This window comes from Equus asinus, chromosome 25, assembly GCF_041296235.1.
Source record: "Equus asinus isolate D_3611 breed Donkey chromosome 25, EquAss-T2T_v2, whole genome shotgun sequence".
Taxonomy (NCBI): Eukaryota; Metazoa; Chordata; class Mammalia; order Perissodactyla; family Equidae; genus Equus; species Equus asinus.
Window position 1 is genome coordinate 48,416,197 of NC_091814.1, and position 21,945 is coordinate 48,438,141.

General features: G+C 39.0%; 1 protein-coding gene across 1 annotated transcript in view; it reads left to right on the plus strand.

Annotated features, from left to right (window-relative positions):
* Positions 1-21,945, plus strand: part of SLC9C2 (solute carrier family 9 member C2 (putative)) — a 78,529-nt gene that overhangs the window by 42,384 nt on the left and 14,200 nt on the right. Inside the window, exons 15-21 of the mRNA XM_070497961.1 lie at positions 781-979; positions 1,698-1,886; positions 4,308-4,457; positions 8,775-8,826; positions 11,308-11,456; positions 13,708-13,833; positions 18,897-18,995. Of these exons, the coding sequence (XP_070354062.1) occupies positions 781-979; positions 1,698-1,886; positions 4,308-4,457; positions 8,775-8,826; positions 11,308-11,456; positions 13,708-13,833; positions 18,897-18,995 (964 nt within the window). The remainder of the gene's footprint in view (positions 1-780; positions 980-1,697; positions 1,887-4,307; positions 4,458-8,774; positions 8,827-11,307; positions 11,457-13,707; positions 13,834-18,896; positions 18,996-21,945) is intronic.

The window sequence follows — 21,945 nt, forward strand, 5'->3', positions numbered from 1 at the left end:
ATTGATTTATTAAGTTTAAAGAGAAATGTAAAAAAATTAAAGCCCTGGGGTCTTGACATATATCCATGTAACCTCTTTTTGTTGGGATCTACTTTAGATAGATTGAAAAATTTTAAAAATTAGTCATGGTAGGGGGCCGGCCCCGGTGGCCGTGTGGTTAAGTTTGCATGCTCCACTTCGGCGGCCCAGGATTTCACCGGTTCGGATCCTGGTCACGGACACGGCACCGCTCGTCAGGACATGTTGAGGCGGTGTCCCACATAGCGCAACCAGAGGCACTCACAACTAGAATGTACGACTATGTCCTGGGGGGCTTTGGGGAGAAGAAGAAACAACAACAACAAAAAAAGAAGATTGGCAACAGATGTTACCTCAGGCGCCCATCTTTAAAAAAAAAAAGTAGTCATAGTAATTATTGAATAGAATATTTTTTCCTGTTCTTAATTTTAAACAATGCTAATGTTTTCCTCTAAATTTATTTGTTTCTTGCTTATGATGTATGAATCTTTGCATTTTTTCCTATTTACTATTAGCTTTGATTTTAAAAAATTCTTCTCATCCCTGATATAAATTAACAAGAGCCGTTTTTTTATCTTTCTCCATTACGATTTTTATATATAGAAAGTGTGTTTTAGACTTTTGCTTATCTATTATTTTATACTGTTTATACTCTTCTTCTTCAAATTAATGTTAATGATTCGTTTAAACAATTGTTGAATTTCAGATCTTAATTGTTAGAGTTTTAGTGATCTGATATTTTATTTGATCTCTTTTTTTCAGGAATAATAAATTTATGATTTTTGTATATCGCATTGTATTTTCAGAAGAATTTGAATATACAGGACATATTATAACATTTATATACATTTACCCTATGATAATGCATCTATGGCCAATGGCAAGAGAATTAAATGTGGCAGGACTGATATTAGTAAACTATTATTTTGTATCTTTATACGTATTAGAATCAGCATTGAAGGTATGTTTTAAAATAGAAATGTATCCTATACAAAGAACAATTCAGATATTTTGAATCTATATCTTTCATATTATTGAAATAATCTGTACTAGAACTGATTTGCTATATTAGTTGATAGGATCCTGGAATTTTAGTGATTGTTTTGCATTTTATGAGTTCAATAGTGAAATCAGTATAATAATCACAGTCTTGGGTACCAGATAAGATGAATATCATAAAAGTGAAGAGAATCTCAAAGATCAAGTGCAACAGAATTGAAAATCCAGACATGGATGTTTCCTTCAAGTATTCTCTGTAATGATGCCAGAAATAAGTAAATGAATAAAACCGAATTGGTTTGCTAGATCTTTGTCATTACATAAGATGAGAACTACTTTTTAGGATAAATGCTTCAAAGATGATTTATGAGCATTACTGTTTTCATACTTTAATTATTACTGACAGTGTTGCAAGGAACCTGTTTACTGCTAGTTTTCATTGTTTTTGGCATTCTGGTTTCATTATAGATTATACACATTTTGAATGAAATTAAAATTGTTGAGGTTGGAGATTAAAAAGAATTTTTTTTGGAATTCCAAATGGATAACTTAAAACCCAACTTTTGGAATATAACTCATTTGTAGTTGAGGATTTAACTGTTAATTTTTAAGATCTCCCCCTCCCCTCATCATTGCCTGGTGCGATGAAGTGACGTACATCCTCTGTGTTTTCTAAACAGATAATCATTTTGAAAAGAAAATATTTTCGTCAATATTGGAACACTTTGGAATTTGTTATTGTGCTTATTGGAATCTTTGATATCTTTTTTATACACCTTGTCAGATGGAGACCAGACAACTTGGTTCTTATTCAGATTGTAATAATAATAGGATATTTCAGAATAATTAGGTTTATTCCTCTCATCAAGGTAAAACTTCACATTTTTAAATATTGGGTTTTTTTGTCCTACACTGGTTGTTAAATGAGTTAAGAATCCTCATTGTTTAGAAAAAAATAAGGGGCTGTCTCTTCTTCTAGAACCCTCTCTCTACAGGTATCTGCTTGGTTCGCTCTCTCACCTTCTTGAAGTCATTGCTCATATCTCGCCTTCTCGCAGAGATGGCCTTCCCTGACCACCCTACGCAAAACGTCAACCTGCCCTCCATACCCCCAGCTTTCCACCCCATCTTCCTGATCCCTCTCCACCTGGTTAAGTTTTACTTTCTCCCCATAGCACTTACCACCTTTTTACTGTGTGCTGTACGTACTCTCTGTGAGGTAGGGATTTTTGTTTTGGTCATTGTCATGACCTAGGCTCTAGAATGGTGCCTAGCATATAGTAAATACTTAATAAATATTTGTTAAGTGAATGAATGAAGATGTTGGTGTCACTTGAAGGTAGATTTTCAGTCTCAGCTCTTGGCCTCCTTTCTCTCTTTCCGGTGGAGTTGCATTATAAAAGCTTTCATCTCGAGAGCTTTAGATAATTTCACTTGCTGTTCCATTTTTTGGGTTGTTTAATCCTTATTACATCAAATAAGGTCTATTAGTGTGCATTGAAGTTATAGAGGCTTAATATTAAAAGAACTGCTGTAAATGGTGACAGCAAAAGGCATGCTTTAGAATCTCCCATCTAGTCTCCGTTCTCCGAGAGATGTAAGAGTTACCTTTTAAAGGCAGAATTGTTTGAATGTCCAGACTCATGCTTGTAGACTTTCTTTTTTATTCCTTCCTTGATTCTGTATTGTTACCGAGGTTTAGTGTTCATAATAATTACTGTACAGTGTTGTAGACACAAAACCTGCTTTAAGGGGTAATTTTGGTTATTTATGACTTTTGCCTCATGAGCTGAGTTTAGAGCGAGTGCCCACATAAGGTACAACCCCATCATAGTACAAACTGCTCTAGAAATCAAGCTGCGTAGTATGAGGCTAAGTCTTCAAATGGAAGGTGGAACCTTCCTTAGGTAATCAGTTTTTACACAGAGATCTGATGTAGATGAACGTAAAATAATTATTTTAGAAGTAATACTTTGCAAAACGTCTCTCTGAGTGAAATAAAGATTTAAAGGTGTTATTGTGGAAGTCAGCTCTATTTAAAGTGTGAACCCATTGCTGCTTCTGTCCAGCATGTTCTGACAAATGTCAATGAAGTATATTTAAGGAATTAATAAAGTCCCGATTAGCTTTTTAAATTGAGTACTTACACATTCCAAGAACTGTGCAGAACACTTTATGTCCATTGTCTAATTAAATTATTGTAAGAGCTCTGTGTCACCACCTATCAAGTTAGGTGGTCCAATGGTCAGTCTCAGCATAGTGTGGCTTTCAAAAGAAACAAATGTGTATTGGAAAGCTTGGCAGGATATTGGAGGTCTTTACTTTAGATCCTCTTAGGAATAGCTCAGGGGGTGTCAGTGCTGTTTTGGAACAAAACTTTTGTTTTGTGTCTTGGAACAAATCTTTCTGTAAAAACTCTCTTCAATATCTCTCCCTCTGCCCAAAGTTTCACAATCAAAACAGCAGCTAAAAAAAAATGCTCTCCTTTCTCTGTTGTAATTCCTTCGCTGTGATGCTCTTTTTCTGTTTTCGTCCTCCTCCTCTGTTACCTGCTCCCTCAGCATCTGCCCTGTGCTCTGACGTGACTCTCTCTCTGTGACTGACTGCATTGCTTGTGAGGAGCAGCTGCACTGGAACTCTGGTACCTAGGTATTATTGTCCTCAGTTTACAAATGAGGAGACTGAATTCTCAAAGTCACTAAGTAACTTGCTCAAGGTCACAGAGCTGGTGAGTAGAAGAGCTGGTATTTGAACCCAAGGAGGTTTATATTTAAAATCCCACTCTCTTCTGTCACTACACTCTCCTGCCTCGGCTTATGACCTGAGAAATTAGAGCTAAGAAGGATCTTAGATACCCTAAGTTCCTTTTCTTACAAGTGAAGAAAATGAGGAGGAGAGAGAGGATATATTCGGTTGGTAACTATCACCCAGGTTACAGGACTGCCTCTCTCATCTCCTGAAATCTGGAGGTATGGAGAATGGGGGGGAAAGGCAGTGGTAGCCACTTCCCCTTAAAGTTACAGAACCAGTTATTCACTGAGCTTTCATTTCTTTAGAGAGTGGCTCTCAAACTTGAGTGTGCGTAGACTTGTTAAAACATTGATTTACGGGCCCCAGTCCCAGAGTTTCTGGTTCGGCAGGTCTGGACTGGGGCCTGAGAATTTGCGTTTCTAACGAGTCTCTGGGTAGTGTCATTGCTGGTCTGGACACACTTGGAGACTATCTGCCTTAGAGGGTGCTTTTCCTCATCAAGTTTTCAGGTTTTTTTTTTTTCCTCTCCATTATTGCAGATAATAATACCACTGCTGATAAATATTGCAGATGTGCAGATCAAAAAGCGTCTCAGCTTGATGTATAGTATTACAAAAGGCTATGTCAAAAGTCAAGAGGACGCCAAATTTTTAATAAAACAAATTTCTAGCCGAGAATCAATAAATCAGGTGAGAGACAAGCACTGGTCATTGGGAAAAAAAGTCACTTAGGTGTATTCATTTCTTTTAAGACCATTTCTACATGTATTTGACACAACAGATAACTTGTAGCAAGTGAAGGAGATTCAGTTGTTTATTATGTCATACGAGATGCAGAGAACAGTGTCTGTCCTTTAAATGTCAGCTGTCATTATCAAACATTTATGATCCTCTTAGAAGAAAATCTACCATTTGTTTTTATTTTTTGAGCACAGAGTAGAGATTCCATCTGTCTTTGTAACACCCTCTAAAAGACAGGGCACATGGAAAGGCTTCCTGCAGGCGCTGAGACTCAAACAAGGCTTCAAAGAAAAGGTAGGTCTGAAGTGGAGAGGAAGAGTGAGGGAAAGCGAAGACAGATTTGACAGTGAAAACTTGAAATGCTGGTTCTGAGGCGTGGATGAGTAGTAGCATTTATTCATTTATTTATTTTTATCATGGAAGACCCTCCTCATTTCCAGGCAGTATGAGATAAGGAAGGAGACGACACAGTTGACTAGGAACTCGAGGTAGAAGGAGTCACCTCCTAACCAGGTTCCTTCGTGTGAGTCTGTCCACTCCAGGCCACACTGACATTTAGCAGAGTAATGCTCCTAAAAGGGCTATTTTAAGTCTCATATCTGAATTTCAATGACTCTGCATGGCCTAAAGAGTAAGGTCTTTGAATTTATATGAGAAGGGAGGACAGAACACGGGAAAAATGGCAAAAAATAATCAAGCATAATTTTACAACCTGAAAATAATAGAATGCAAGACTAGAAGCAGCTGTCCCACCCCTCCTCTCTGCCACTTCACGGAGACCGCCCCAGAGGGGCCGCTCCTGGGTGACATTCCTCTGCTGCTTGCCGGAAGAATTGTAAAGAATACGCAGCTATATTTAATTCTTATTTCTAATCAGCCTTTATTTACTCTCTACCATGCAGTGGAAGGAGATTAGAACATTCCTCTCCTTTAACTTTTCTTTTTCTCCCTGTCTTAAGATTTTGGAGCTATTATTTTTACACGAAAAGGTTTATAACATTTACATTCTATTCTGTAAGAATAAGTCAGTCTTCATTCTTTTCAATAAATGACTCTAGATAGAACACCAAAAACAACCTTTACTTTGTTATGATTATATAAATATTATTCACTGTAGATTCAAGCCACAACGAAGAAAATATGATCCAATGTCGTTAAACATTTACTACTTGAAAGAGACCCTTCTAAATGAAAGAGTCAAATGGATTAATTTTTTTTAAACTATCTTCCTTCTCTTCCTTTAGATTATATTCTGCAGCCACTTTTTCTGGAGTCCCATGTGAGCCTCCTTTTCACTTTGCTTTTTATTATGCTGGATTATGCTCATAAATAATTTTTTTCATTTGTATTTATATGTTCCAAGATCTTTTTACTTTGCTCTCATAGTTAACAGTTTGACTCTCCGAAAGCATTTTCTTGCAGACATTGCCCCTCTGTCATCAGGGTTGCTGAGATAAACCTGATTTTACTTTCATTTTGTGGGTGACTTTTTTTTCTCTCCATTTAGAGTCTTTTAGAATTTTCTTTTTACCCTTGGAGTTCTGAAATTTCACTGGGATGTGTCTAGGTGTGATTTAAAAAAAAAAAAAAAGAAAATTGGGGCTGGCCTGGTGGTGTAGTGGTTAAGTTTGCATGCTCTGCTTCAGCAGCCTGGGGTTCACAGGGTTTGGATCCCGGGCTTGGACCTACACACTGCTCATCAAGCCATGCTGTGGTGGTGTCCCATACACAAAAAAATATGGGAAGATTGGCACAGATGTTAGCTCAGGGCCAATCTTCCTCACACACAAACGCACATACAAAATTATCCCATGCAGCACTTGGTGGGCACTTCATAATCTGAAGATTGCCATCTTTTTTCCCCTGACTTCTTTGATTATTCCCTCCTCTCTGTGGTTTCTATTTTCTCCTTTTGGCACCTTTTAAAGCAGATTTTTTGAATTTCTGGATTTAGTCTCTATTTCAACTTTTCTCATAACTTTCAGCTCTTTCTTCTTTGCTGTGAGAACCGCTCAGCTTAATTTTCCAGGTTACTAATTCAATCTTTAGCTGTATCCATTCTGCTATTCAGACCATCTATTAAATTTTCTTTTTTGACAACATTTTTTGATCTCCAAGAACTGTGATTGGTTCTTTTTCTTAGCAACTATTTGCTTTTCTCTTTTTTACAAATGTGGCCTTCTCTTGACTCTCTACTTTAAAAATTTCTGTTTCCTGTATTAATTCTGCTTTTCTGAGGTTCATTCTTCTATGTTTTGTGCTTAGTTCTTGTCTTTCATTCTGTGTTTTACACCCAAAGTTTGGTGATTTTTGGTTATATTTTCATACGTGTTATAAGGGTCTAAACTGAACAGTATCAATAGCTGGAGGGTATTTTCTCAGCCCAAGTGAGACCCCTGATTTTTAAATGACAATGAATTTAAATCCTAATTATCAAAGTCCTATCTCTAAAGACTGTGTGTGTGTACACTCAGGGTTTGTTGCGGGGTTACGTCTTTTGGTTGTTGTGCTAATTTTCTGTGAAGACTGTTAGTTCCCTCAGGCCAGAAAGGGGGGCTCTGCCCTTATCAAATTCAGGAGAGGGAAAGAGGCTGCAATGATACCTACCTTAATGTTTTTATTTTTAATTTCTAAAATAGATAAAAAGATATACTGTTAAATATCTTCAGAAATATCCTTAGCACTTAAGATTTTCTTTTATAATCAAGGACCACTATAGGGAGAGCATACCTGAATCTTAGGAAGGCATCTGACATCCTTCACACAGATAGAGATAGAGAAATATCTAGATCTATCAGAGAAGTATTGATTATTGGATCAAATATTAATGTGCAACAGAATTCTGTCCTGTTGGTTTACTTTGAATATTGGAGAAGAAAATTAAAAGAACCACTGAAAGTCTGGATTGATCTCTGTTAGAAAGAACATAGAGCTATTCATAGGAGAAAGGATTTCAGAAACAGGAAGAGGAGAGAAGAAACACAAGAGCCATTGGGAGGAGGTCAGCGTGTGTTTTGAGGAATTTGGGAGAAGACGTTGAGAGTTAAGGACAGTTGCCTCCAAGTGTAAGAGATGAAACAAATTCTCCTTTGGCATTTTAAAGGGAGCCTTCAGTAAAGATTTAAATGGCTTTTTGAGATGTGTTTAGATATCAAACTGGTGTCTATTCTGAAAGTGACATGGTTTAAGAAACTGGCCAGTGGCAGCTAACCTTTAGAGAAGTCACGTATATGTCCAGGCTGTCACAATTATCTTCTCTTTGGCAGGAGTTGGTCCCCAAACTGTCTTGTGCAGGTCACTCTACAGCAGTTTTACAGAGTTGCTGTAGGTCCAGTTGGGTATGAAGGGGGCCTAACTGCCGTCTGTGCACCTATGCAAGCAGGGCTGGACCACGGTACGTGGGTGCTGTGAGCAGGCTAATAATTTGGCACCTTCCCAATATTGATTCAGTGTTATCAAGTGAAAAGAAACAATTTAATAAAAATCGTATACCTCATTCTTTTATTCAAAATGAGAGATTTATTACATGTGATTTTTCTAAACCCAAAACAACAACAAAAACTGCTTAAACTTTAGATAACAAACCAATTGTTTCCTGTAGAGAGCACTATGCCACACGTTATTTGGGTGCAGAATTTCAGTCATCTGCACATGACAATCCTAGGACACTGTCAGTTGTTTGGTGCCAGGGCTGTTGATGTGGTCAAGTGAAAGCTGCAGAGAGACTGCAAGCTAGAGAGTAAGCTCCCTGAGGAGCAGTGTTTGGGCACGGTGAGTATTTGACAAATGCCTATTACGTGGTTGACCAGAGATTGGTTAGCCCTGGTGTGGAGCTGTTTCTTCAGTTCTGTCAGGAGTTATCTCTAGGCAGCATGAACTAATTGACATCATATTTTCTCATGATTCCACTTGTTTTTGTGCTCCCGATAGACTGGCTCCCCCAAAAGCTGCTAAGTTGGCTACTCCCTAATTGGGCTCCATCTGTAAGAACTCTCCTTGGTGCACAGTGGAGTACACACCAGTCTTTTCTGAGAAAATTAGACACAGTAGTTATGCAAGCTGCTGAGTGCACAACATTTATGGTAATTTGAGTATGAGCATGGGGAAGGCAGCAGAATCAATACAGAGGGAAGAATTGAGACAGCTATATCCCCCAAATCATAAACTAAGTGAGATTTCTTCTACCATACTTCTTTTTCTCAGATTTTACAGCCAGAAATGCACTTGGCATAATCAGAAATTAATGTTTTTCTTAACTTCTTACAGAAATTATATGAAATTTTGGAAACTAATCAACGAGATGCTGTCAAAGAACTAGGTAGGTAGTTGGAGTTTCTGATTTCTTGAAATCATGCCTTATTATTCCATAGTTTAACCGAAGGAAGACAAGTTCATGCTTTCATTCAATCATTCATTCACTTATTCATTCAACAAGCATTTATTGAGCACATGGAATGGGCCGGGTATGTGTAGGGGAGGAGGACATTTCCTCTCCCCAAATGGGGGTTCGTCTGGCTGGAGAACGAATTAAATTCACATGAGACAGAATAGCAAGAGAAAATTAAACAAAGCTTTATGAGGAACCATGGCCCGGGGCCTTTCTTCCCGAAGGAAGAAAGGGCACCGAAGAAGTGGGGTGCACAGAGTGGTTATATAGCCCCCAAACGGGGTGCTTCACATGTGATTGACATGTCCCTTTTACAACAGTCATGAGGCTGCTCTGTCAGCACAGCTCTTGATGGAAATGGCAGATAGGTCTGCTGTCTCAGTGAGCGCCACAGGGTGGCAGGTGTGTTGCCTCGGGCTGGGGGGGGGGGGTCACAGATGAGCGCTGCAATCGGTTCCCAGCCTAAAGAAAGATGCTTAATCCTTAAAGAAATGCCAAAGCTGGGAGGGGGAGGGAAGTCAGTTACAGGAGGTTACCAGACTAGCACAATAAAATGCAGATTTAAGTCCTTGCCTTTGGTATTGATTAAGAGTTTTTGGAGAGAAGGTCATCTCCTTTCTTCTTCCTGGTACAGAGAGGGAGGCATCTTTTACAGATAGAGATTTACCTTACAAATGTAAACGTGTCCTAACAAAGGGCAAGTTGCATTCCTCAGAGCCTCCTTCCCTGTCCCAGTTTATCAAAAGCAATCAACCTCAAATAATCCTGATGCCAAAGAGACATATCTTGGGGTGGCCAATTCCAGGTCCCCACATATGCAAAAAGTGCAGAGCCTGGTGGAGGGTATGTGCAAATCCATAGATAATTGCAGAAAGTGAGAGAAGTCTTGTTATTTGCTACAGGAGCATAGAGGAAAGAATGAGGAGTGTGGAAAGTGTGTTAAGGTGGTAAGGTCAGCTGCCTTGAGGTTGTAAGAAAAAGACATGTGAAGATTACCTTTGACAAAGGGTGTTTTTGTTTTTGTTTTGTTTGCTTTGTTTGCAAGGATACTCAGGAATGTGGGTCTGCAAGGGACGTCATTTCTTGAGTGCCTGCAGTCACTCTGCTTGAGTTGAAGCACACAGCAGGAGCCCTAGGATTTTATACAAAGCTCCTTGGGTCTTCTTTCTTCATAAGGGGGCTGTGGGCCAGGCTCTCATTGTGTGCAGAAGTATCCGGTAGAGAGCTTGGCCTATGGTAGGCCCTTAATAAATAGGAGTTATTATACAAGAAATAAAGTAAAGCCATTTTGTATTTATAACCATGCTGTAAGAGGCCATATGGATTTATGAGGATCCTACCTTCCAAATCAAAATTGAAAGAACATGGTCTGATGAATGAAGTTGTAAGTTTGGAGATAAGAGGTTGTAATATTTTGGCACTTCTCAGAAAATCCAGGGCCCATTGTTGCCATTTACATATGGGCAGATTTTTATTTCTGTGCTTTTAAAGATTAGGGGCCAAGGAACTGCTGTCTTATATTATGTTTCAGATTAGTATGGGATATTACAAAGTTTTCTTGATTCAGTCCTGTAAAAGGGAGTGCCTGTTTCCAAATGGTTATTGCAACTGATTATTGAATGCTAATTATGTCAGGAAGTGTGTTAACAGCTTTATATGCATTATCTCATTCAATCCTCTATGAGGCAAAACTATCGTCATCTTCATTTCATGGATGATGAAACTGAGGCTTAGAAAGATTAACCTGCCTGAGGTCATATTGTAGTAAGTGGTGAGCCAGGTCTCAAGCCCAGATGTATCTGACACTAAAACCTATGCTCTTGGTCATCCTAGCCTTTATTTTACTGGTCAGCTTATTTCAGTTAAAAAAATGATTGAGTACCATCCAGATGTCAGGCCTTGTGCTCAATGTTAGAGTTACAAAGATGAAACAGATGCAGTTTTAGCCTTGACTCCCAGTCCAGCCCATGACTTCTAATGTTAATTAAAGAGGAAAAAATATGTGATTTGATCTCAGCAAGACCCACCAGTCAAAGCCTAGGGGCTCTTTCATTAAGTCATTTATTCATCCACCCAACAAAAATGACATAATATGTAGGATGAGACAAATAAGCAAAAATAATAATACTACAATGTAATGAGTTCCGTAAGAAAGATATGTAGGAGATGCCATGGGGATAAGGCAAAGGGACTGGTTTTCTCCTAGCTGGTGGGGGAAGCCAGTTTTCAATTTTCTCGTCCATAAAATGGAGATGAAAATAACTCTGGTTTTAGTGCCTTCACAAGTTCTGTATGAAACAAGAATGAAAGGATATTGCATAAATACTTTGGAAATTATAAACTATTGTACAAATATTAGTTATTATTGTGGTTATTGCATCGTTTGCTTACTGATAGTTCTATTTGCTCCAGGACTCATAGAGCACGAGGGTCGTGATGTCGTCATTGCTTTGAAGACTAGGCAGGCAATCCGGAACGTGATTGCTAAAGCTTTGAAAAACCTCACCTTCCTTTGGTCAAGAGGCATTATTGATAAGCATGAGGGCGTAGAGATGAATAAGGTAATAAAGAAACTTTCCATATTTCTTGATTGCATGAGACCAACACCCAAGCCTGCATTGTTTCTTTAGCTGAATGTAATCAATGAGCAGGATTGGAAAAAGAGTGATTAACTTCAGTTGTTAACTCTGTAATCACCTACAGTGTTTGTTAATGCCAATGACAACTAATGCCAATGCTACCTGGTGCATTCCATGTCAAAACTAGTTGGTTACAAGTGAAAGAAACTAACTTGAGCTAGGTTTGGCAAAGCAATGGGGTTGGGGGATTTATTATAGGGACACAGTGCCTTATAGAACCCACAGTACCAGACCATGTGGTCAGGCCTCAGGAAGGAACTTGAACAGGACCTAGAAAGCTTTTCAGATTCTCCATTTCCTATCAGGGTTGCCCTCTGTGGGATCTTCTTTTGGCTCCCTCTACAAACTCACTAGATTTTTCTGCTTCTCTATCCACTGGTGGAATATGTACTGCCCAGGCCCACCAGCTGTGGCAAGGAAGGTGGGAGTCACATAATGTTGACATGGTAGGGAGGTGACTAACTTATGTGTGTGTGTGTGTGTCTGTGTGTGTGTGGTTGGGGGTCAGAGAGGGGCCAGTTCTGAGAGGACAGGAGCAGGTAAGTCACCCTAATCCATTAGCTGGTAAATGGACTTTTGAAAAATTATAAATATATTTGCAAAGAATTAGGAACATAAGACAGAGGAAAAGAATGCTTAATGTTTAATCCTACCACTCTATGGCATCCACCATCTAGACTTTGAAGGCTATCTAAGATTCAATTGAATGCTTGATATCCATTAATTAAAATAAATAAATAATAGCCCTTTTGAGGAGAGAGACTTGTTTTTTCCTATAGGTTTGTTTAGAAAGGTAATGGATAAATCAGTCATTTAACAGTTACTTATTGAATGCCTAATTGTCAGCCAGAGAGATATAATAATTGTAGGGAAGGAAGGCAATTTCTCTACCCTCTACGTCCTTCTGGCTGGTCTAAAAATTAAATTGACATGAGCTAGAATAACAGGAGAAAGTAAAACAAAGTTTAATAACATGTATACATGGGAGAAACCCAGGAAAACTGAGTAACTCACTAGAATGGCTGAAGCTGCCACCTTAAATACCATCTTCAGCTAAAGACAAAGGAGGATGTTGGGGGTAGTGGTTTGTGACTTCCAAGGGGAGGAAGATAATTTACATGGAGATGGAAATGCAAATGTTTGTTAAACAAGTGTTTTCTGGGCCATCTATAGACAATGTGACCTGAGAGACAGAACTTTGATAAAAATGGGCTTGCTGGTGCTTTTCTGTCCATTATACCTATTTTACATTATCCTATAGTTATCTTGTGGCATTAGCTTCTTCCTGGAATGGGCCTTCTATCTTAAATTCTTTTAGGCAGTTAGAAGGAAAGTCAAAGTTTCTTTCAGAGTCTTTTGTCTTTACAAATAATCAAGCCAAAGAGACACATTTTGGGGTGGCCAATTCTGTTTCCTCACATTATCAATCCCAGGTCATATGGAGCTAGGTAAATCTATTCAACTTAATTAAGTAAATATATGTTGGGTATGTGCCACAGACTCTTGAGAAAATTGGGATACTTAATGATACAACACTGACCCCATGGTCCATGGGCTCTTCCTCATTCTTTTATTTAGTCATTTATTCATCCAATCAACAAAAGTTACATCAATGGAGGGTGAGAAAGATAAGTAAAAATAATAGTATTGCAGTGTAATGAGTTCCATAAGGGAAATCTGTAGGAGATGCCATGGGAATAAGGCAGAGAAATGGATTATCTCTTACCTGGTGGGGGAAGCCAGAGAAGGCTTCTCAGAGGCTACAAAACTGGAACTGTATCCTTCAAAATTAGAAGGATTTAGCAATCCTTCTAATCATACACATGAAAAAAATCATACACATAAAAAAAGGTGAAAGAACATGGCATTAAATCGTACAGTAATCAACTGTGAAGTTTAGATAATTTGAGATTAAGAATGGTAGAATATGATGTTAACTGGATTATAAAGATGCTAAATTCAATATGAGTTAATATATCAGTGAAAATAGTAATAAGGGGAGAATAGGGACAAAAACCTTTAGAGGATAATTTAAATAGGGTGAGAGAAGCTGTGAGTCAAAATCAAGGTTAAATCTGCATAACAGTAGTTTATCTAGATTTCTTTAGCTTTACCTAATGTCCTTTTTCTGTTACAGGATCTGATCACCATTATTTTGATTGTTTGTTTTTAGGTGCTTCTTGCAAAAATAAAGGCACTCAATAACTTTCCAATGGCAATCCCACCCCCTACTCCTGAAAAATATCTTCATAATATCCTTTGGCTAGAAAATAAGGATGTTCTCATTGAGTTCTTCAAGGTAAAGTTTCAGTTTTCTATTCTGGCTCAGTTTTGATGATAATTATTTTCCATTTTTTCCACTCCCTAATGCAAGATTAACAAAAAAGCCTATCCAAAGCAAGAATCTTATAATGGCCAATGAAGGGTAAGTCAAAATGGAGGCCCAGAAAAACCCAGAAGAGTAGATTTAATTTTGAGCCTAAGGGGAAAAGACAGTTTTTTACAATGGCTTATCTGTTTAGGATGAGCTAGCTATGTTACTTTATTATTACCAATCTCATCTTATTTTATGTTGTAGAGTTCTGGACTTCCAGATGCACTTTCTGGAAAACACTTTTTTTAGAGCAAGAGTCTCAAATTTAAATTACTATACAGGCCAGCCCAATAATATAAAAGTAAAACTAACCAGGTACAGTATAACAAGGAAGAGTGAGGACTGTGGTACACTCTGAGTTCATGCTCTGTCTAAAGTCAGCTAAGTGTTGCTATAGGAATTTGGATTCTTTCAAAAAATGTTTACTGAATATCCTCTATGCACCAGAGAATTTTCTAGGTTTGGAGATATGGTAGTCAACAAAATTAATGAAGTCCCTGCTTTCGTGGACTTTACATTATATGGATGGAGATGGACAATAAACATACCAGCACATATATAGGCTGTCAGGTGGTGATAAAAGCTGTGGAGAAAAGATGAGAAAAGGGAATGTGGTTGGGCAGCTATTTTATATGGGGTGGTCAGGGAAGGCTGCTCTAATAAGATGACTTTTGAAGAGAGATCTGAAAGAAGTGAGTGAACAAGCCATATAGACATCTGGGAGAAGAGCACTCCAGGCAAGTGCAATGCCCTGAGGTGGAGTGTGCTTGGTGTGTTCAAGGAACATCACAAAGGCCCCTGTGGCAGGAACAATGATGGAGGGAAGAGATGCAGTCAGAGCAGTTACAGAGCCTGAGATTGTAGAACTTTGTAGGCCATTGTAAGGACTTTGATCTTTACTCTGAATTAAATGGACACCGACTGGAAGGTTTTGAACAGAGAAGTGACATGATCTAACTTATATTTTAAAATGACCACCCTGCTGCTGTGCTGAGAACAGGCTATAAGGGGTCAAGGGCAAGCCAGGGAGACCAGTTAGGAGGCAATTACAATAATGGAAGCACGAGACGATGGTGGCTTGGACTAGTCCAAGTGGTGAGGAGTGGTGAGACCCTTGATGTATTCTGAAGATACAGCTGATAGATGCTGATGGAGGGAGGGTTAGAGACAGAGAGGATGACTTCCAGGATTTTAATCTGAAAATAGAATGGAGTTACCATTTACTTAGATGGGGAAGAGGAGATTATGCGGGGGCAAGAGTTTGATTGTGATGAAGATAAATTTGGGGAAGCTATTAGACATCCAAGTGGAGATGTTGAGTAGGTAGTTGGATATATGACTGGAATTCAGGTGGGAGGCCAAACTAGAGATAGACATTTTGGAGTTGTTAGTATAGAGATAATATTTAAGGTCTTGAGACTTGATAAGAAAACTTAAGGAATTATTATGGATATCCAAGAATTGAGTCCTGGGTTATACAACATTTAGGGATGGAGAGATGAGGAAGAATTACCAAAAAGAACTGGGGATAGAAAAAGAGATGAGATTTGTGGTTACCAGAAGTAAGGGGTAGAGACTGAGAGAATTGGATGAAGGTGGTCAAAAGATATAAACACACGAGTCATAAGATAAATAAGTCCTGGGGATGTAATGCACAACATGATGACCGTAGTAAACACTGCTGTAGGGTATATTTAAAAGTTAAGACAGTAGATCCTAAAATTTCTCATCACAAGGAAAAAAATAATTCTTTCTGTTACTGTATGAGGTAATGGATGTTAACTAAACTTACTGTGTCAATCATTTCACAAAATATTCATGTTGAGTCATTATGCTCTACGCCTTGAACTTATATAGTGCTGTACATTAATTATATTGCAATAAAACCAGGGAATAAAAAGAATTGAGGGGTAATCCATCAGGTAGGAGGAAAACTAAAAGAGTGGTGTCCCGGAAGCCAAGTGAAGAAAGTATTTCAAGAAGGAAAAAGTGACCGACTGTGTCAAATAAGGCTGAGAGATCAAATAAGATGAAGACTGAAAATTGACTATTAGATTTAATAACGTAGAGGTCAGATTTTTTAAAAAAGAGAAACCATAAGTCTGAATTTTTATGTGAAATTTCCAAATTTTTAAAATTTGACAACCAATTAAAAAATATTGTGCAGGCCAAACAAAACACATCCGTGAACTGGATGTGATCCCCAGACCACTAGTTTGTGGCTTTGATTTTAAATGCCTATTGTATGAATTATAAGGTTTATAACTTTTTAATCAACCTGTTAAAACCTCTGTTAGACTTTTGGAGTCAGGAACACTCTGTGACAAAAAATGGTACTTGCTTTACCACAAATTTGGTTGTACTATACCTTGTGATCTAGGTGTGAAGATATATAAGGCATCTGCTTGTCCATAATGAGATGTTTTCCTTGTTTTCTAGAAAGACAGTAATCATAGTGGGATTCTGCTGAGCCTTGAATACCTGATTCTCTTATGCCATACTCATATTTTCTTTGTGCCAGAAACTTTTGAATTTTTCATTTGAAATTGATTTCAAATTTAGTTAAATTGACCTTTTTTTTAAAAGATTTTATTTTTTATTTTTCCTTTTTCTCCCAAAGCCCCCTGGTACATACTTGTGTATTTTTAGTTGTGGGTCCTTCTAGTTGTGGCATATGGGATGCTGCCTCAGCATGGCTTGATGAGCAGTGCCATGTTGGCGCCCAGGATTCCACCCGGTGAAACCCTGGGCCACCACAGCAGAGCGCGCAAATTAACCACTTAGCCACGGGACCGGCCGCAAATTCAGACTCTTTTGGTTGAAAGTAACAAAAACCTACCTGAACTAGTTTAAACAAAAGGAAAGTTTACTGGAAAGATATTGTGGTGGTATATAGAAACTAAGAAACAGTTGACTAATCTTGAGCAGGGTGAGAGTCAGGCCAGCTGTGGGACATTAGTGGTAGGAATTTATGGCCCTTCTTCCAGCACTTGGCTGTGATGACTCAGTTCTCAACTCCCAAGCTCTTTGTCCCTCAGTTAAAATTCCTGAGAGAGAACTCCAACTGGCTTAGCTTGAATCAGATGGCCAGCTTCTGGGGTACAAGTGTGACTGTGAGAAGGAGGAGGAAACCTGATGGGCAGGGGCTGTTGGGGTAGTTTGGAAAATAGATCTCCAATAAATGGGGGTGGGAGGTGGGCTTGGACCGAGAAGAAGACATCTAAAAGGTGTTTATTATAATTTACATGGTGTTCAGTTTTTTAAAAATCCAATTTTAAGGTAAAATTAGAATTTAGTTCTTTATAGGTAATAGTTTTCAGAAGTAAAATTAACCAACCGTCCAACAGGGAATGAGGAAGGAATGGGAAAAATAATTAGAAGAAGACAACTCCATAAATTAATGATTCACCGCTCCCTGAGGTGAATCTATAACCAGGGCACCAACCTTCTTCCCTTCCTTAATTTGCCGTGCCTCTGCAAAGCTGTTGGACTTTCTCTACGCACTTACAGACATCCCCTTACGGACATCTTCAAGTGGCCCTTAATATGTTGGTACTTGATAGCCATTTAAATCAGATTTTACCAGGGTAAAAATTGTGATGACCTGGGAGCACAGAGGCATTATTCACATTAGAGCCAGTCCAGGGATTGTGTGAATAACTAAAATCCACTTAGTAAACAAAACAAACACCCCTTATTGTAGACTATAATTTCAGTCTTGGTCTCCATCACAGCTGTAGTTAATTTTCACTACACCTCCCTTCTTTCATCCTCCAACTGGTGTGGTTACTTAGAAATGTAATAGTCTATAAAGATAAGCCAGAAGACAATGGTAGAAAAACAAGGTTTGAATAATACCTATGCTGGGTAACTGGCTTTAGGTGAGCTTTGAAAAGAAATTGTGAAGTCATCCGTGCTTATTTCAACGCTGTCGCATAATTGAGAAGTACACAAAGTGAGAAGTGAAAACGATTCACTCTCCTACCGCTCACTTAGAGATAGCCACTATGAATGCTTTGTAAAACGCTAATCTGTCACCATAATTCTCCTGTTACAAATCCTTCAGTGGCTTCCCCCTGGTTTTGGGAAAAGCCCAAACTCTTTAATGTGCCTACGAGACCCTTCCAGACCTCGACCTGGCTCACCTTTCCGCACCTGCCGCCACCGGGCCTCTACTATCACTTTCACGGGCCCTAGGCATTTCTGCCTTCATGGCCCTCTTCCTCCATAAAATAGTACAAAAAATTATACTTTAGGACTGTGTTAGGATAAAGATGAATATATTAATACTAACTATTAATATTCAAACATTTTCCTCCACCTAAACATTCTGTTATTCCCTCCTGGTTTTAAAAGAAACTAAAATATTGCTGTGAGTCCCTTAAAAGTATTGTGAACCGGTGGGGCTGCGCCCATTGAAGCCTAAGGGATAACTCAGCCCTGGTCTCCACCCTCCTGCCCGAGACATGTTGAATCTTCTGCTTACCCCAACTGAAGATGTTCTCTTTGTTTCCTGATCTTTGCATGTTCTCAGTCCTCTGCCCCGAATGGTCTCCAGCTCATCGTATCCTGGCTCTCTGATACTCTTCCTTCAGGTCTAAGCTCAGCTGCTCCTTTCTCTGTAAAGTCTTCCCTGGACACCCAAGACATGGTCCTGTGGCCTTTCTGGATTTTTCCAGAGCATCGTGTCTCTGTCTCTTTTGTCAGAATTAACACGCTTTACTGTAAACGTCCACCCAACCCGGCATTTATTGGGTGTCTCTATCAGTTGCTGTGCTGGATCCTAATCCCAAAGTCTACAGTTTGCTTGCTTGACCTTTCTTTCTAAAAGTTGAGGTATGTCAGCATGTTATGATTCATTGACAAACCAAAGAATACAGTTTGTGTTTTTATGTTACTTGAAAATCAGTTTAGTTTTAAAACCTTACTTCTGCTTAGAAAAGTAGACTATGACGTTTTCGTGTTGACTTTCTTTTTGTTTCCTTCAGGAAAGAGCAAAACTTGCCTATTTTGACTATGGAGATGTCATTTGTAAAGAAGGTGAAATGCCGCAAGGAATCTACTTAATTATTTCAGGAATGGCAATTGTAAGGGACTATTTATCAGTTTCAATTCTGGCCCCCAAATGCGTGTACTTTCTCCTACAGTGTAGCAGGAAAATGTATCAGTAATCATATAATCTCACAAATATTTAATTATAAATTATGATGAATGCTGTATTATATATAATATATAATGCTGTTATATATATTCATGGCCAGCCCTGGTGTTCTAGTGGTTAAGATCTGGCACTCTTACCACACCTGCTCGGGTTCATTTCCCGGTCAGGGAACCACTCCAAATGTCTGTTGGTTGTCATACTGTGGTGGCTGTGTGTTGCTGTGATGCTGAAAACTGTGCCACCAGTATTTCACATACCAGAAGCGTCACCCATGGTGGACAGATTTCAGCGGAGCTTCCAGACTAAAGACAGGAAGTCTTCCAGAAAGACTTTGCCACCCACTCCCCAAAAAACTGGGCATGAAAACCCTCTGCATAGCAGTGAAGCATTGTCTGATAGAGCGCTGGAACGTGAGAGGACAGTGCAAAAAGACCAGGTTCTGCTCTGCTGTACGCAGCATCGCTAGGAGTCGGAATCTGCTCAAAGGCACTAACAACTAGCAAATTTACTCTTCACTGAAAATGTATTTTGAAATACGTGATTATAACATAAGGAGAAACTTAGGAACTCAGTTTCAAATTTTTAACATAATCTCTTTTCCAAATGAAACCATTTCTACTCACAGTAAACACTACAGCTGAGGTACTGACACTTTCCAACATCTGAAAGGTGCTTCCCATTTTACAAAATACGTTTCTTCGCAGTCATTACTCATTCTTCACAATACTCCAGGGAGAAAGCAGTCTTTTCCATGATGTCCAGATAAGGAACCCAATACTTAGGGTGGTTGAGTTACTCACCTAAAGGAAATGAGAGTCTGAGTGAGTGAATGAACAGCAATGTCAGATCCTCACAGAGATCAAATAGGATGAGGACCAAAATGCAACTTTTAATCTGACCAATAGGAGGCTTTTGGTGACCAGAGAGAGAGAAAGGAAAGATGTCAGTAGAGTGAGGGGGACAAGAATCCTTTAGAATCTGAATACTAGTGGTGACTACCTGGGTGAGCCCCAGCTTATGGCCTAAATAATTCCTAGATCCTAGATGACAGTTATGAGTGACAAACCCTTATTATAGTGCAAATAATATATTTGGCTTTCTAATTTTGGAATGGGTATTTTAGACCTTAAAAATACCAAAATTGATCATGGAAATAAACTATTGTAATATATATACTAGAATACTAACATACATGTAGCACTTATTAAGTGCCTGGCACTTTTCATTTTTTCATTCATTCATGCACTCATTCATTCAACAAATATTCACTTCATTACTAACATGCAACAGGCACTGTTCAATCTAGGCATGGAATTTCCAAAACAGACAAAAATCCCTCCTTTCTTAAAGTTTATTTTCTCTTTTTTGGTGAAGAAGATTGGCCCTGAGCTAACATCTGTTGCCAATTTTCCTCTTTCTTTCTTTTTCTCTCCAAATCCGCAGTACATAGTTGTATATCCTAGCTGTAGGTCATTCTAGTTCTTCTATGTGGGATGCTGCCACAGCATGGCTTGATGAGCAGTGCATAGGTCCACGCTCAGGGTCTGAACCAGTGAACCTCAGGCCGCCGAAGAGGAATGTGTGAACTTAACCACTTGGCCACAGGGCCAGGCCTTAGAGTTTATTTCCTAATAGAGGCATAGAAGGAGATGAGACAATGAACAAAATAAATAGTTAAATATATAGTATATTAGAGGTGATAGAGAAGTGAAGAAGTTAGCTGTAATTTTTAAAAGAGTAGTCAAGAATAGCAATACATTATGACATTTAATCCTTATAACAACCCAATTTTCACATGAGGAAACAGTTGCACAGAGAGATTAATTTACTTGCCCCCCAAGGGGACATAGTAAGAGGCCAAGGAGGGCTCTGAGCCCATGGAGTCTGCCTCCAGTATCCACGTCCTTAGCCATTATCCTCTGCTGCCTCCATCAGAATCCATGTGCTTAGCTGTTCCCGTGTGCTGTGTTCCCATTAGGATCATAGCAAACCTACACTGCTACTAGTATTTATTAAATAGTCAAATCAAGCATTTAAAAGCTGCAACATAACATGTTCTTTGGAGAATTTTCCCACAGTGACTGAACTAGCTAAGGCTTCTTAAAACATAAGTCCAATGATATCTGGACTGAAGACATCATACTAGTGTTCTATAAATGCCATAACAAATCACCACAAATTTAGCGGCTTAGATTTATGATCTCACAGTTCTGTAATTCAGAGGTCCTGTGGGCTCAGCTGGTTTCTTTGCTTTAGTCCCACAAGGCCAAAATCATGGGGTTTGTAGGACTGCATTCCCTTCTGGAAAGTCTGGTGGCGTAGTCTGCTTCCAGGCTCATTGAGGTGGTTGGTAGAAGTGTTCCTTACAGGTTTAGGACAGGCGTCTCTGCTGCTTTGCAGGCCATCAGCTGAGACCCACCTCTAGTTCCTAGAGCTACTCTTCAGTCCTTGCATGCAGGCACTCACATCTCAGAGCCAAGGCACGTTCAACCCCTTTTACGATGGTGGATCTCTGACTGACTCCACTTCCTTCTCTACTTGTAAGGGCTCACGTGATTACATTGGGCTCACCAGGATAATCCACTATCATCTCAAGGTCAGCTGACTTGTAACCTTAATTCCATCTGCTAAATCCTTTCACAGTAGTACCTAGAATAGTGTTTGACTGAATAACAAAGGGACGGGAATCTTGGAGGGACTCCTTTAGAATTCTGCCTACCACAGATGTTATATTTTTAAAATTATTTATTTATTTGCTGAGGAAGATTCGCCCTGAGCTAACATCCGTGCCAATCTTCCTTTATTTTTGAGTATGTGGGCTGCCAGCACACTGTAGCTGCTAACAGAGTGGTTAGGTCTGTGCCCAAGAACTGAAC